Raw genomic sequence first — 16,011 nt, 5'->3', positions numbered from 1 at the left:
CAAACCATATAATGACAAACATGTAAAACATCAGCTGGGTTTATTGCTCTGACAGGAAAAGGTCTGAAAGAGTAAGTAAGCAGACATCTACGCCAATCTTTCATTCAGCCAGCAGTCATCCATCCAGTGTGCACCTCTTAATCTGATCCTGCTAGCACTGGGGAAACAAAGACCTTCACCAGATAAAACAAATGATCCCACTAGGAATGGGAAACAACTTACAGTCAACAGTTCCACTCTCAACACTCTCAGTCAGTGAGCTTTACAATCTTTGGGTGATTGGGCCATGTGTGTCCATACAAAAAAAAAATCACATTGCACCACACAACAGAGCTCTGATTTAGAGATAAATAGTTCTGAGTTCTGATTTTGCAGGACCCAAAGTAATACGCAATTTAAAATCTTTGGAGTCGCAGTAAATGTTGTCTGAAAGACTGAACGCACCACAGGAAAGAACTTTTTATTAGAAACCATCCTTCCTCCAAAAGCTGATAAAACAGAGCCTATAATGTAATATTAGAAAATGTGTACATGTCACAATATAACTCTGTTTGGACTTCTGTTTTCCACCATTTCCCCCCACTAGTCTGTCACAGTAGTTATCTTTATGGAATAAATGTTTTCCTCCAAAACACGGACATCATTATTGGCACATTTTTATTTCATAATTTTTTTAACCTTCTTTTGCCAAGATAACTGCTCTGCTTTTTCTCCTATAATGCATGATGAGTTTGGAGAACACCTGTCAAGAGATCAGAGACCATTCCTCCATACAGAATCTCTCCAGATCCTTCAGATTCCCGGCTCCATGTTGGAGCTTCTTCTCTTAAGTTCAGCCCACTTATTTTCTTTAGCAGGAGAGGCGAGCGTCGGTCCTGGAGAGCCACAGTCCAGCGTCCAGTAGTTTTGCTTCAACCCTTATCAAACGCACCTAAACAAGCTAATCAAGTTCTGAACGTTGAATTGGAAGTATGCAGTATCCAGAATACAACTGAATATATTGGAGTTTGTTTTTGTATGAGGAAGATTTTTCTTGAAACCTTCCTGAAAAACATGTGGTGATGCAGGTGCTGTTTAATCATTTTTGACAGAAAGATCCCAAGACTGAACTAACCTCTGCGATTCTCCATCTGTGATCCTTGGTGAGTCTTTGGCCTCTCAAACCTCTTCACCATGCATTGAGACAATATAGACACACGTCCTCTTCCAGGCAGATTTGTAACATCTTTAGTTGATTGGAACTTCTTAATTACTGCCCTGAAAATGATGAATTTCAATGATTTAGCCGTTTTCTTACAGTTACTTTCTATTTTGTGAAGCTCAACAATCGTTTGCTGCACATCAGGACTATATTCTTTGTTTTTTACTCAATGTGATTGATGATTAAAGGAATTTGGCCTTTGTGTTTCCTCATATTTATACTCCTGTGAAACAAGAAGTCATAGCTGGACAACTTCATGTCCCTAGTCACCCTGGTGTGCTAAAAATGTAAATATTAATAGGAATATACTTCCGAGATATTTTACTCATAAAAAAAACCTAGGGATGCCAATTGTTTAAGAGAAAAACATTTTCAACAGATTTGTCCCACACTTTCAATTATTTTACTTCAATGCAAGGTTATATTTTTGAGAATTTTATTAATTAAAGATCAAAAGGATAAACCAAGCAGATGTATTATTACAGCCATCTTTGATCATATTTACCAAGGGGATCAACAATAATTCTGAACACAACTGCATATCCCAAGCACTGTAAAATAAATTGTTGGTTTTTGTTGGTTTAACTTAAAAAAGTAAGTAACCTGGTTGCCTTAAAATTCTGAGTTTATTGAAATTAAAAATTTGAGTTGATACAATGAAGGAAATTTGTTTAATAAATAGAAACTCAAAATATGATTGTATCTGAACCACATAAAAAATGGGATAAATCATGAAAATAGCACTATTTGGCATGTTTCACTGCATCATCAGAAATAAAACACACACAATTACCCAATATGCTTACAAAATCTTTTAATAATATTTTAATAAAGGTTGCCGAAACTCAAAAAAATGTCATTGTATTAACTAAAAATGTTAATTTCAATTAACTCAAAATTTTAAGGCAACCAGGTAACTTTTTTTCTAAATATTTTTTACGGGGTACTGATAATAGGAGCATTGCAGACATAAAAAAATAAAAAAAATAAACAAATAACAAGTATGTTTGGTTATTCGTGTGACTGACCTGTTTTTGTGCTCTGCATTAAAAAAACTGCTCAAAGTTACTTAGAGACAGACATGGCAACATTGATTATTAAGCTAAGCTTGAGTGAGTCAAAAGTGCTATTAATTTCTTCAGTGGCAAAAACTTTGCACCTTTAAGATGCACACATGACAATGCTATTTATTTAATTCAGAAATAAATTTTAAGTGAACGAAGACTTAATCTGTGCCAGTGGATCAGAGCAAAGAAATCAGCAAGTCCATTCACATTTGCAAGTAAATGCACTGCATACTAGGCCTTCATGACTAAATCCTGTCTATCACTTCCATATTATACAACATATATGAAAATCAACTGAATTCAAGACGTCTTGTTTATATCATGTTTCATGCTTTTATACATGTTTTCATTTAGCATGTTTGCAGCCAATAAAATTACACAGATTATTCAAATATCCACCAATTGAATGCCTACAGTTGTCTGAGAAGCTGTTTTGGATATTTGCTGCTCAGAAGCATGTCTTGTCATTTGTGGTAGTGACCTCTGTAACTTGTTCCCCTGATCTCATCCTAAATTTAATGTGAAACTAGAGCTCTATGTCGGCCCCATGTGAGGGTGAGTAAGGGGCCTGGAAATATCAAGCAAAGGGGTGCGGCCGCCTTCCATAGCAGAACATCGCTGACAGACCCGATGGTTCTGTAATGAATATATTCAAGAATATATTCAGAGAGAATTCCATTCCAATTGCAGTCTGGAGTGTGTCAATCAAAATTCACAACACCTCATGAAAGAGTTTCCAAGAATATGTATAAACAAGATTTGTTGTTTGCTCATTATATCAGATTAGAATCAACAGTTTTGTTCAGCACTGTCTTTCCACTTTTTTTTAGAATGGTGGAGAGAACTACTTCAATACAGAAGCTATGATACATTCTTGCATACTTATCTAAAACCCATGAATAATGCTAAATATAGGTACAAGTAAACTGTGAAACCTCTCAGTGTAAAATCCAACTGGTTATAGGGTTCATTGAGACAATGACACCTCTGTTGTTGTTTTTCACTCTGTTCGCACTCTTCTAAATGACCTTGTGACTCTGTGATGCGCACAATAAACAAGTGTGCAATATTGCCTTCCCGCAGTGTTAAATGTTTTACTAGGAATTTTTGATAAATTATCCAATGTCATGTAAAGTCGCTCAGTTGTGTTCATGTCAAATTATTTTAATAAACAGATTTTGTTTTTAAAATATCAGTCCAAAGCTAACGTAAAGACTTTTATGAAGTCACCAGAGATACATAGAGCATCAAGTGTCAAAAAAAGTGCTTATCTGACACATAAATCAAGAGAATACCATTTAGACGATAATCCTGTTTCCGGTTTCCATTCTAAGTTTAAGTATGACAACATAGCACAGCTATACCACCCCCTTTTCTATAAGTCACTAAATTAAGTGGAACAAAACAGCATGACACAGCCAACAAAGCTGTAAATGTATGTAACTTCCTCAATATTATGCTTCACTAGCTTTCTTTGTGTGAGATGTGTGTCCATACTATGTACGTAGATGAATGGCCCAGTGAGGAATTTAGCTGAGCGCTAAATGAAGTGACTTATGCCAGGCAAATTTAATATGTGGTTTTCACAGACTAAAGTGGCGGTGGAAGGGGGGTGCTACATTGTTGCCCTAAGGCAGGGTGATAAAGAAGAGCAACACTAGGGAAAGAATGAAAGCATTGTATAGCAAAAATTAAAGACTTTTTTTTTAAAAAGTGTAGACTTATCAAAGAAAATCGCTAACATCTTTTAAATGGGCTGGCAGACATGTAGCTAACACACCTGATATACAGCATAATGACATATGGAGACGGAGAAGCCCAATAGGACACCTACAGAATTTTGAGATAGTGATGAAACTCCATTATGTGATTTGGTGGAATGCTGAACTCTGTAGCCTGCAAGTAAGGAATACCACTTACCTTTGAGTGGCAGAAAAGTGATGCTATAAAAACAAGCACATACAAGAAGCTGTATACTTCGCAAAAAAATATGGCATGCGTCTTGATTCGTCTTTTTAGGCCTTTCATAAAGATCAAGGCATCCTGGGGGTGAATCCTGGGTGCTGACGTCGGCACACAATTACTGCAGGCCTCGCTGATTGCATTTACCAGATTAAGCACTTTGTAAACATTTGATAACATTCAAAGAAGGGGATCGGTTGTCCCAAATAGAATTACTGGCAGATGCAAGTCATCTGACAGGAATAGTTCTAATTTCTAGTATAGATTGTTTTCATGCAGAATTCTAACATGATAATTAAATCTGCTGTTCTGAGCCCCTTCTCAAGTCAAGTCACATGGTCCCATTAGTCATTTAGCAAGTCCTTTGCTGGGCTATTGAGAGCCGCGGGATTCCAGGGCAAGGTTCCTGACTGCCAAATGACAATTTGCTGCTGCGCTTTGATGATTTTATTATGTGTTTAAATAATACAAATAGCCTGATTCCCTAGAAGTTCCTGCACTTAATAGAAGACCACTCAACTGGGAACAACAAGAAAAACACCCAGCACATGGCCATTAGCAGCCATTCACAAAGTTACACCACAAAGTTTATTCATACTTGAGAGTTAGCTTTGAGAAACAAGTGTTTACCAGCAATATGTACATGAATGCAGATTAATACAAGAACTATGCACCCCAAAAATGTTTGTGCACATTTAAAAAATTATGTATTTTGGTGTTTTTGTCAAACTAGAACGACTAAAGGCCTGTATTTAAACTTCATTCAGGTTTCTACATTTTATTTCCCATTTTGACCAACAGATGGCACATAATGGTGACTCAGTCATGAACTGTCAGTGAGGTATTGCATACAACATTAGTGAGCTGTTTCCAGCCACCTATGCAAGTAAATATATTTAAAAAGTTGTTTTAAAGGTTGTTGTTTTTTCCAGGGATGCAGAGAAAGAACAAAAGGTGGACAGGTTAGCAATGCATAGCGAGTCCTCACTTTGGACTCAATGAGAGTCCAATCCAATACACCCACATTGACAGGGCTGAGAAATATCCTCTGGGATGATATCATCTGTTGACTGAAAATCCATCTTATCATTTCAGACTTGTTGTTAATCAGGTGTGACATATAGGCAATTAAAACGGTAAACAAAGCCAAACAATGGCATTACCTTACAGGATTTATGTATAAATTTAAAATACACGTTCTCACTACAATATTATCCAAACCTCAATGTCATTTTTTAGGGATTATATAATGCACCCTAAACAATTGTCTAAATCCAATGCATTACACAACATTGTTCAACACATAACAGATAAAACAGTTTTTAGCAAAAATGAGTGATTCTGTACCTGTAGGCTACACATAAATTTGTATACACCACATTGGTTCTAGTTATTCTTAGTTTATATTTATACACTTCTAAATGGCTCAATGGTTTCAAAATGCTACAAAAGTAGCATAAGGTCATTAGCAGGTGCATTAGCTGTGGTGTGACAACGTGATTGATTGACTGAGAAAATAGTTGAACATACAGTTGAACCAAATATGTTGAACCAAATATGACACCAATATTCTAAACGTCTTTATAGAAACATTCTGGCATGTTTTAGTTGCAAACAAATATTGTTACTTGAATGAATTTGCCTACGACGCGATGAGCAAACGTCGTCAATTCTTCAGACACATATTTATATAAACGTCTAAAAATGGATCAAATACACAGAACTTAAATAACATAAGGACCTAGAATTGGTTGTTTGAACGCAGAGCCTTTGCAAAGCAGTCATAATTACATTCGGAGGACTTGTGATCTTTTTAATTATTCTGCTCTTCATTTTCAAATGCTCGAACCCCCATCTTTATAACCCCAGAAGGCTATAAATTATCCAACTTTGAGATGAGGACGACAAGCAGATCTCTTTCATTTGCTGGCAAGAGATGTGCAGGGAATAATTGAATGGACCGTTCTCTGGCGAGAAAAAAGAAAGTACACTTGTTATCTTGTGAACTCTCAACATATAAGATAGGAATCTAGTGAATGTCAGCATGAAAGATGGAATTAACAAGAGATCTTTTTATTGTTCTGGAAGGTCATTAGGCTGCCAATTGGGTAATTATGGAAATGCTCTGAATGTTTTCCCCCTTCCGTTAGAGGATCTGAGACCCTTCAATCAGCCCATCTCGTGGGAAAGTTCAGCCATAACTGCAAGTGTACCAGCAAAATCAAATTAGCCAAAGATATTTCATTAGTATTTATAGCCTGAGGCATTTGTTGAAGAGAGAAGTTGTGACACTCAAATGGAAGAATTATTAGCTATAATGACAAGGGTCATAGCCCACCTAAGACATACACTTGAGTAGACTTAATGAATTGAAGCCATTGATTGCATCGACTCTGGACGTTTATTCGTGTTGAAAACAGAGTTCAGTGAACATCATAATACACAACAACGCTGTGGTTTGCAGCTTCTTATTTTAATAGCTTTTCAGTCATGGATAATTCACGATGCCATGCGGTTATGGGATTTAAAAAAAAAAATGTTTTAGGAACATCAGGATGGAAACGTGGTGTAGCTAATTCCCACAATATCTCCAATATAAGTATTTTATTTAGGGACATTTTATTTATTTGTTTATTTTAAATATTTTTTTTTATTTTATATAGGGACATTTATATTTATTTATTTAATTGGGAATTAAATCCCCTAAAATGTAAATCTTGAGTTTGATTGCTACAATAAATTAAGTAAAATCAAAGTGATGACAATGCAGTTATAAATAAGTTCATTGCATTTTTTAGACTAGCTATTTTGAATTTAATTACCGCCAAAGAAAATAGGTCCGACACTAAACATATAGCCTAGTAGCCTAATAGGAAATGATTATAATGTGAAACTTCAAAAAATAGACAATTATAGCGGATAACTCACGCAAGATTGTTGAACTGTAGGCTATGGAGCTCCCAAGTTTTCACGTGAAACCACATTTCAACAACTCAGTTGTTTCACGTGGTGGAGATTTTCTCAACCGGAGATTCTGACTGAATAACAAATATTAAGGTAGTCCTAATTAGCTCTAAACCTGCCATGGGTAAAGTGAGTGAAGCATCACTACTAACTGATTGAGATCAGGGGTCAGGATAACACGTGTCCTACAAATTGATTAACGCAGCTATAGTAGTTACCTACAGGTAAAATAATCTTATTAATATGGTAAAATTATTTTCTGCTTCTTTTGAAATGACTGATTAACAAATAACAAACCTTTTAAAGAATAGACTACACCAGCTTTCATACGTGTGCCCTTTATCTTCTAAATTAGTTCACAATATAAGATACTGAATCGGACGATGGTTGGAAATAATTCAACTTAATTAGGCTATTTTGCGGTCAGTGCAGATTAACGTGGTTTCCAGAAAGGAGACGTGAAAAAGAGAGATGTTGGACGAACTTGTTTTACGCAGGAAGTTCGTACTGGTATAAGACAAAACCCAAATAACACCCTCTCATCGTGCTAATGTGCTACTTCAGTCTTCATCTGAATAACAATGAAACGTACAAACCGAGTAACATCACACATGCTTAACTATGCGCATTGGCATGCTAATCTGGATAAAGGCGTCATGTTTGCACCCGTTCTCGACATAATGGACCAAAACCATATCACACATAGCCTTCAGAAATATTAAAAGATAGTTTTCTATAATTAACTAAAGAGTAGCCTACTGTGTTTGTAAAGGTTTAGCAAAAAAAGGGGGAAAAAAAGAAAAAAGGCATATAGCCCAATGCATTATATTATTTTAAGTTTTAGCCTATGCTAATCTAAAACCATGCAAGGACGGATGCAGTTTTATTGCATTGTGTTTTAACAATTAATACCAGAATTCATCGTTTAGGTTGGAGAAAAACCGCTAGTTTGTCACTGTTACTTACGTGTAGCTAGTTTAATTATACTTCCAGCAGAAAGAGAAACATAACAAATAGCCTAATACAAATAATTGAAAACAAAAAATATATATATTCAGGACATAAGCATAAAATAAGCATTATTTACACTAAATATATTTTAATTTGAACTCAAATATCAATTTGTTGTTCGAAAAAAAATGTAGCCTATAAATAAAGTAAAATAAAATATTTTACATCACAAAAATAAAGCTATCATTTTTTTATTTTCCACAGACATGTCAACTTTACTCCATGTGCATTTTCATGCATGAAAATTGTTATTTGTGATTAATTCACGCCGTTGTCACACAGATTGGGTTTTGTATACCTAAGGAATTATGTTATGTTCAACTGAATTTGCGAGAGAGAAAAACGCACTGATTTTCTGGTTTGACGGTAATGGTGGGAGCCTGCAGGATGATACTACAAAGGGGACTGTTAAAAATGAGCTGGATCATATTGTTTGACAGAAAGTTGCAGGTTGATAGAGTGGATTCTTCAAGAGGGTGAAAATGGTGAATTCAGAGAGAAAAAACGGAGATCCTGCCTTCTGGTGGGTATAGCCTTGGGGAATCACGGTGTCGACCGTAGAAAATCCAATTAAGGATTGCATTTAAATGAAAATTCATTTTTTAACCAGAGTATGACGTGGACACTTCCCTTTCTATGAGAGAAGCAGTTTTCCTGCAAATGGTTCCTTTTTATTAAATCTGACATGCAGATAATGCGGAGTTGATGTAAAATAATTGGCACAATAACCGTAATTAAAAGCGCGCTATAACAAAGCCATTAATTTATTACAGTTGTGCAAGCTTGCCCCCAACTGTGCTTGCATAATAAAATAACTACTACCAATTCTGCAAAAGACGAGCCACTTACAAAATACATTCGATTGCAACGAGGTACAAAGTCTTCATTTGATTTGGTTTCAAGTTTTTATTATTATTAAAAAGTATACATTACACATATGAGCAAACAGTGTGTGCATACAGGCAACGTGCCAAATGAAACACTCCCATATAGAACCATGATAAAATGCAGATAATAGACAGTTTACAAAAAAAATCGTTTTATATAATAAGATCTTGCAAGGCATGCCTTCTTATTTATTAATGCACAAGGCATTCAATATAGATAAGTCCGTGCAACATTAATAGGCCTACACCCTTCAAATATATTTACACTAATGCGAGGCATCCTCATAGTTCAAGTTCAGTTTTCATCTGGGTTCCATCCTTTTCCTCTGCACATCCCCTCTTCCCTGAATGGACACATTTCCCATTACGCCCTTCAATTTTCCCTTCTATCTCTTTTATTTCAGCGATTTAATTAGGCATAAATTCGATCCTGCTTTGCTATTTGTGAGCTATTTGTTTCTGACCTTGCTGGGTAATCACATTCAGCCACTGTATCCGCACCGTCACCTGCTATGCCTGCGTCTCCTAATAGGTTCATGCTGGAAAGAGTTAGCTTATTATTCTAAAAGGTTTTGTCGGGTTAAGCCGTGCATGTGCGCTTAAATGTACATTTCATTAACAAACTGCGAAGGTATAAAGCCGGATTTATGGAGCTTCAAAAGATCACAGAGAGGACGAATTTGATCTCCTTTTGGGCGATATCATCCACGATGTCTTTCAGTGCGCACTGACTCGAGATATATGGTCTTTTACATTTTAAGCCGCTGACAAAACACTTCATCACTCTGCAAAATACAGCGCTAAAAACGCAAACGAACAACCGGCCTAAATATGCATTCATATGAAACAATATAATCCCAATTAGCCAATGTATGAGCAGCAAATAGGTGTAGTTTGTTGAACTATTGTTAAAGTGGGATCCTTTAATATTCTTTAAAATATTGCAATTTGTAAAAAACTATCAATCAACCGCGTAGTGAGAAGAACAACAATTTTCCCAAAGCAAATATTGGCTTTAGGCATTATGGTGCCTTACTCTTCATCCTCTAAGTGGCCCGTATTGATAAACGGGACATCACACGGGCCACTGTCTGTTTGCCTGAGCCCTTCAATACCATTAATAACAACATGATTCAATTAATCTCCTTCATTCACCATGCAAAAACAGCTTCAAAGATGTAGCACAGGCACGCGTTCCTTGGAGAATTGAAGGGATGGTAAAGGTAAAGGTCGAGGTGAAAGGTGCTGGCCTATTTGCAGATTAAATGTCATCAACAAAAACAAGTAGGCCTATTGAAAATATATATTTTTGAGCTCCCTAAATAGCCTATATATTTATACAAATAAAAGGTTTTATAATAATAATGGCCTATTAATAATAACAATATTATTTATTAGTATTAAATTGAATAATAATAATTATGAAGTCGTCTTTAATAATAATTAGAGTAGTTTTAGGCTAAAGACATGCAGCACAGAGATAAGCGATTCACTGGAGAAAAATATCGAGTTTTACACACACAAAAAAAGAATAATAAAAAATGTTTTTAACTCAATCCTCACCGTTACGAAAATGATACAGCTTTTTGTTATCTTAAATATAATAGTGTGGGGAATAATTAATTCGAGCGTCAAATTACATCAGGCTTTATTTTCATTAGGCTACAGCAGGGGCAGACATTCTGTAGATCGATAAGACGTTATTACTTGTGGTTAAATAAGTGATGGATATAACCACAGAACATTTTCTCCTGCGCATCGACAAAAAGACAATCACATCAAATCTCACAAATATTAGGCTTGAAGAAACGAGCATTCAACAAACCACAGCCTAATTAAACCTTGCAGCTCCCGTGAAGCACAACTGAGAAACATTTTCTCACACGATCCAGGAAACGTTAAAAGAGTTTAGCCTACATATTCCCTCTCCGCATTCTTTTTTTCTTGGGAATATCCCACATGCGTCGCTCACCTGTGCGCGTGTGAATGGCCCCTATGCATTTACCCGCGCGCTCATTTCCTACTTAATTCATATGTTAACACGAGCAATGATGAGGGTCGTTAGCACCTCTAGAAAGATCTTTATTTAGAGATTTCTATTGTTTTTGTACTTATTTCACACGTAACAAAATCAGCGCTGGCGTGGTTAGGCTCATGCGAAGGCTATACAAAAATGTAATCTCTAGGCTAAATAATTGTAGGCCTGGCCTATTATAAAAGTACAATATTTTAAACTGTTCGTTTAAACATGCAGCATTCGAGCACACAATAGAAATAAATGACAAGAGATTCAATTAACTTAGCTGTAGACGTTTTCGTTCAGCAGCTTTCAATATAACTGGCCTAAGAAAAGTTAAGTTTGCGTTTAGCGCGGGCGCGTTGCGTTTATGCACGACAGCTCTGGAGATGATTTCAATCACGCGGGCCGATTTTCTCTCCTCCGCCACCGCTAAATGGTCTATGACGGACGAACGGAGGCGATGTTACTGCTGTTCCCTTTGTTGACAAATCCATGAAACAACTTCTGCTCAGCGGTATAACAGCGCGACCTCTGACGTCGGCGGGTCACGTGACGCGGCTGATAGTATATCTTTAAGTGAAAAGTAATCTATCAGACAGTCCTTAAAGCCTGCTTTTCAAAGCATGTGTCATCTTGATTCCTCGGTCCAAACCCAGGCTTAAGTTTCGAGGAAATACAGTGGAGAGGAGACGAGCTGTAGCCTACAGAAAGAACTGAACTGGAGAAATATTTTCTAAAGTTGAAGTTTTCCTGGCAGGCCGGGGCTGACCTGCATTTATAGCCACTGGTCGTCATCTGATCTGACCGCTGCTCTTACCTTGGGTTGCTCCAGCTGTAAAGTGAGCGGTGATGACCCTGTCTGGAGGCACCAGTGCCAGCAACATGTCCGGTCAGACCGTACTCACAGCTGACGATGTGGATATCGACGTGGTCGGGGAGGGCGACGAGGGGATGGAGCGGGACAGTGACTGCGAGAGCCAATGCATGCAGGACCGGGGAGATGAGTTGGAGGAGATCGAAGTGAAAGAGCGCAGCGACAGTCCATGCGAGAGCGCCGGCGAGGGAGAGTCCAAGGGGGATGCTCAGGAGAGCTCCTCCGGTTCCATGCAAAGCAAGCCCAAGAGCAGTCTGGTGAAGCCGCCCTACTCGTACATCGCCCTCATCACCATGGCCATCCTTCAGAGCCCGCAGAAGAAGTTGACGCTCAGTGGGATCTGCGAGTTTATCAGCAACCGTTTCCCTTACTACCGGGAGAAGTTTCCGGCCTGGCAAAACTCCATTCGTCATAACTTGTCCCTCAACGACTGCTTCGTCAAGATCCCACGGGAGCCGGGCAACCCGGGCAAAGGCAACTACTGGACCCTCGACCCCCAGTCGGAAGATATGTTCGACAACGGCAGCTTTCTGAGGAGGAGGAAACGCTTCAAGAGACACCAGCCGGACATTCTCAGGGAACAGACCGCCCTCATGATGCAGAGTTTTGGGGCATATGGTATTGGGAATCCTTACGGACGCCACTATGGAATTCACCCGGCCGCCTACTCGCACCCTGCCGCTCTGCAGTACCCGTACATTCCCCCGGTGGGTCCGATGCTCCCTCCGGCGGTGCCTCTCTTGCCCTCCGCAGAACTGAACAGAAAAGCATTTAACTCTCAACTAAGTCCAAGTCTCCAATTACAACTGAACAGCCTGAGCACCGCGTCAATTATCAAATCCGAGCCGTCCAGTCGACCATCGTTCAGCATAGAAAACATTATCGGGGTCTCCAGCAGCTCAACGAGCGCACAGACTTTCCTACGGCCGCCCGTGACGGTGCAGTCCGCCCTACTGAGCGCACAGTCCTTGTCCTTAACCCGGACTTCAGCTGCCATCGCGCCGATTCTCAGCGTCCCGTCAAATATCATCTCTGGACAGTTTTTACCGACAGTGTCAGCAGCGGTATCTAAATGGCCTTCTCAATGATAATCAGACTTTTTTAGGCATATATTTTAAAGACGATACAGCACGAATTATAGGCAGCACTGGACGATTCGTCCGCCCCAATGTAGCCATGTAAAGACTTTTCAGAAAAAAGACAATTCATAATCAAAAAGGAATGCTTTCAGTACAGGTAAAGTTTGTAAATATTTGTACAAAGAAAATAATTTACATGTTTTTCTTTCCTATTTCATTTCGTTGTTTAAACTTATAATTGAGTGAGCCTTATGTTTTTCCATATTTTGTTTTCATCCTGAAAGAAGTGATTTCAAGAATGTTTTCCATTTGTTTTCCAATATGAAATATTAAACTGTTCTTATTGAAAGACTGAAAAAGTATGTTTATAAAAATTTAAATATATGTAATCTATGTAGCAATATGTGTTGTAAATCAACTTCATTTGTTAATAAATATGAAAACAATCCAATGCATCTCAGACACAATCGATTTTATTAAATCAAACGGATTTCTTTCTAAAATTACAGTAATGACTTGCAAACAAGCAGCCTACAGAAAAAAATGCAAACGCATAAATAAAGGGGTTTTAATTCACATGTGAATAAAAATATCAGTTTCAATTTAAAATAAAAGAAATGTTAAAACAAATCATTTTAGCGATGACTTTTTGCAGCTAAAATGAAAAGATAAAGGAGCTTATTTTCTGACAGTTAATTTGCATTTTGAAATTATTAAATACAGCAGTTCTTTAAAAAAAATAATAACAGGATATTTTAATAAAAAATATTGATCTTACTCTGATATTGTGAATACAACAAACCAATAATTTTAAAAGAATAGATTCTCAGTTTCTGGTTGCAAAATCACACGGTTTTTATTTAGCCGTCTGAAACTTGCACTGAAGATAATATTCTACAGAAACATTGACTAAAATCTGATGAATAAATACAAATTAAATTACATAATTGTGCAATTTCGACAATGTAGGTTACAAAAATAGCAGCATTCTTTCCTAATAAAAAGCTCAATAGCCGTCGAGAAACTCCCCTATCCGTTTACAAGTGAAAATGAAGGCGACCTAAAAATGTTTGGGAAGTTGTTCCTATTAAAGCAACACTCTTTCACAGTTGTGTCTAGCTAATCAGTCCTACTCAAACAGCAAATGGTGGATGGTGTGTGGCGCACAAGAGTTAGGGCTATATTTAAGTGATACCCATGGGAAAAGAAAAAGAGTCCACTTCTTGAATTCACTTTCAGACTAAAGACGCAGAGACTGACCCTCTGAAAGGCACTAACAGGGGGTCTATTCCACAACTGTCTCCTTATTCCTTAAAATGGATATTTGTAAGCACATAGTTCTGATGCCTCCCTGTCACGGTGGACTTTGACAGCACATTCCTACAGCAATTTATAGCTGGATTTCGCTGTTAAAATAAAGCCACATTCAAATGAGTTCGTCGTTTTCTTTTCGGATGGTTAGGCTATAATGGTTAGCCTATATGTTTTCGGATATGTTTAGCTGGGACAGTTATTTTATGAATATGAGCTAGAGCTCATATTCAAAATATAACTGTCCAAGCTAAACATTATTAGCCTAAATCGTAGGCTATAGCTACAATTAATAGCGAAACCGAAATTTTGCATTAAAAAATAGATACTAATTATAAAGCAGCCTATTATAAAACATCTTAAAGTATTATAAAACATCTCAACGACTTTTAGAAAAACACTCCTTATAGTCCTATGAACTAAAACGTGTGACACAAATGTTCTATAATTGCAGGCAGCACAGATGATGATGATGATGATGATGATGATGATGATGATGAGGGTGATGTCTTTAGCCTATCACTACAGCGACAGGAATAAATGACGTAAAATAAAAGACTGCTTTGCTAATGGGAGCACATACCTCGATGGGCATATCTCAAAATGTTTCGTTGCATCTGTTGCGGGGATAATGATCGCGCACGTGGATGCAGTTAGATGTTATTTGTTTTGGACTAGAGATACTGTGAAATTGTTCAGATTCAACGGGTTTTAATGAGGGATCTATTTCGAGGACGGCTGGTGGGAAAGAGTTGACTCTTTAACGAGTGCAAGGTTAACACATCCCACTTTATTCAAAGAGTGGCTATACAAAAATAAATTATATCAATGAAGTAGACGTTACGCTAAACCGATTTATAAATTATGCATTTAAATTATGTCCGATTGTGATCAAGCTATATGTTTTCAACAACAGCAGACAAGTCAGAATTGGTTAGCCTATCCATTTACGTTCGGTCGCGCATTTTCAGACGTTTAAGAGCAACTGTTTTAAAACTTTCTATTTTTCGTGGCGTGTGAAGCACAAAGGAAAACCCCTTGCTGAGCATTTTGAAAGTGACAAATGGTCGGACGCATTTCTGGGTAAACTAAACAACGCTTTGACCTTTGTGGATCCACCTGCTCTCCACGCTACACAGGTGGAGTGCCCGTGTTCCACGCCCGTCCCATAGGCTATGTCATGGTTGGCCATGCTTTAATATTAGCTAGATGATACACTAAGGATTATTTTCTAATTAGACATAGCCTAGTAGGCCTAATTCTCTGAAATCATATCCAAATTGTCTTGTTGCGCACAGCGAATTTCAGGACAGCTTATTAATCATAAATAGATGTTCAAATAGGCCTATTTTAAGCAAAACAATAAAAAATAAAAAATAAATAAAAAAAATTGAGAAAAGGTCTCCTAGAACTGGACACGTGGAAAAAAGAAAGCCCAAGCATGCAAGCAAAATAAATAAATAAATAAATAAAACACCAGCCCTGATTTCAAAATCACAATACAGCCTGTGCTAAGGGCCACTGAATAGCCCCAGTATCTCCTGGAGCACATCGCCAACAGTAAATGTGGATTCGGTGGTTACTAAATATTTAAAGGGTGCAGAGACGAAGCAGTAAATGACAAAGATGGCAAAC

At 37.5% G+C, this 16,011-nt stretch overlaps 1 protein-coding gene across 1 annotated transcript; it reads left to right on the top strand.

The window, feature by feature from the left end:
- The first annotated feature begins 10,716 nt into the window (after window positions 1-10,716).
- Window positions 10,717-13,452, top strand: foxd3 (forkhead box D3). The gene has a single exon (XM_067458420.1). The coding sequence runs from the start codon at window positions 11,962-11,964 to the stop codon at window positions 13,072-13,074; it is 1,113 nt and encodes a 370-aa protein (XP_067314521.1). The 5' UTR covers window positions 10,717-11,961; the 3' UTR covers window positions 13,075-13,452.
- Window positions 13,453-16,011: the final 2,559 nt, after the last annotated feature.

This window comes from Pseudorasbora parva, chromosome 12, assembly GCF_024679245.1.
Source record: "Pseudorasbora parva isolate DD20220531a chromosome 12, ASM2467924v1, whole genome shotgun sequence".
In the NCBI taxonomy this organism is placed as follows: domain Eukaryota; kingdom Metazoa; phylum Chordata; class Actinopteri; order Cypriniformes; family Gobionidae; genus Pseudorasbora; species Pseudorasbora parva.
The sequence above is the reverse complement of the archived record's forward strand: the minus strand, read 5'-3'. Positions and strand labels throughout refer to the sequence as shown.

What these genes read in the sequence shown, in the direction of transcription:
- foxd3 (XM_067458420.1), top strand. Translation starts at nt 11,962, where the DNA reads ATGACCCTGTCTGGAGGCACCAGTGCCAGCAACATGTCCGGTCAGACC.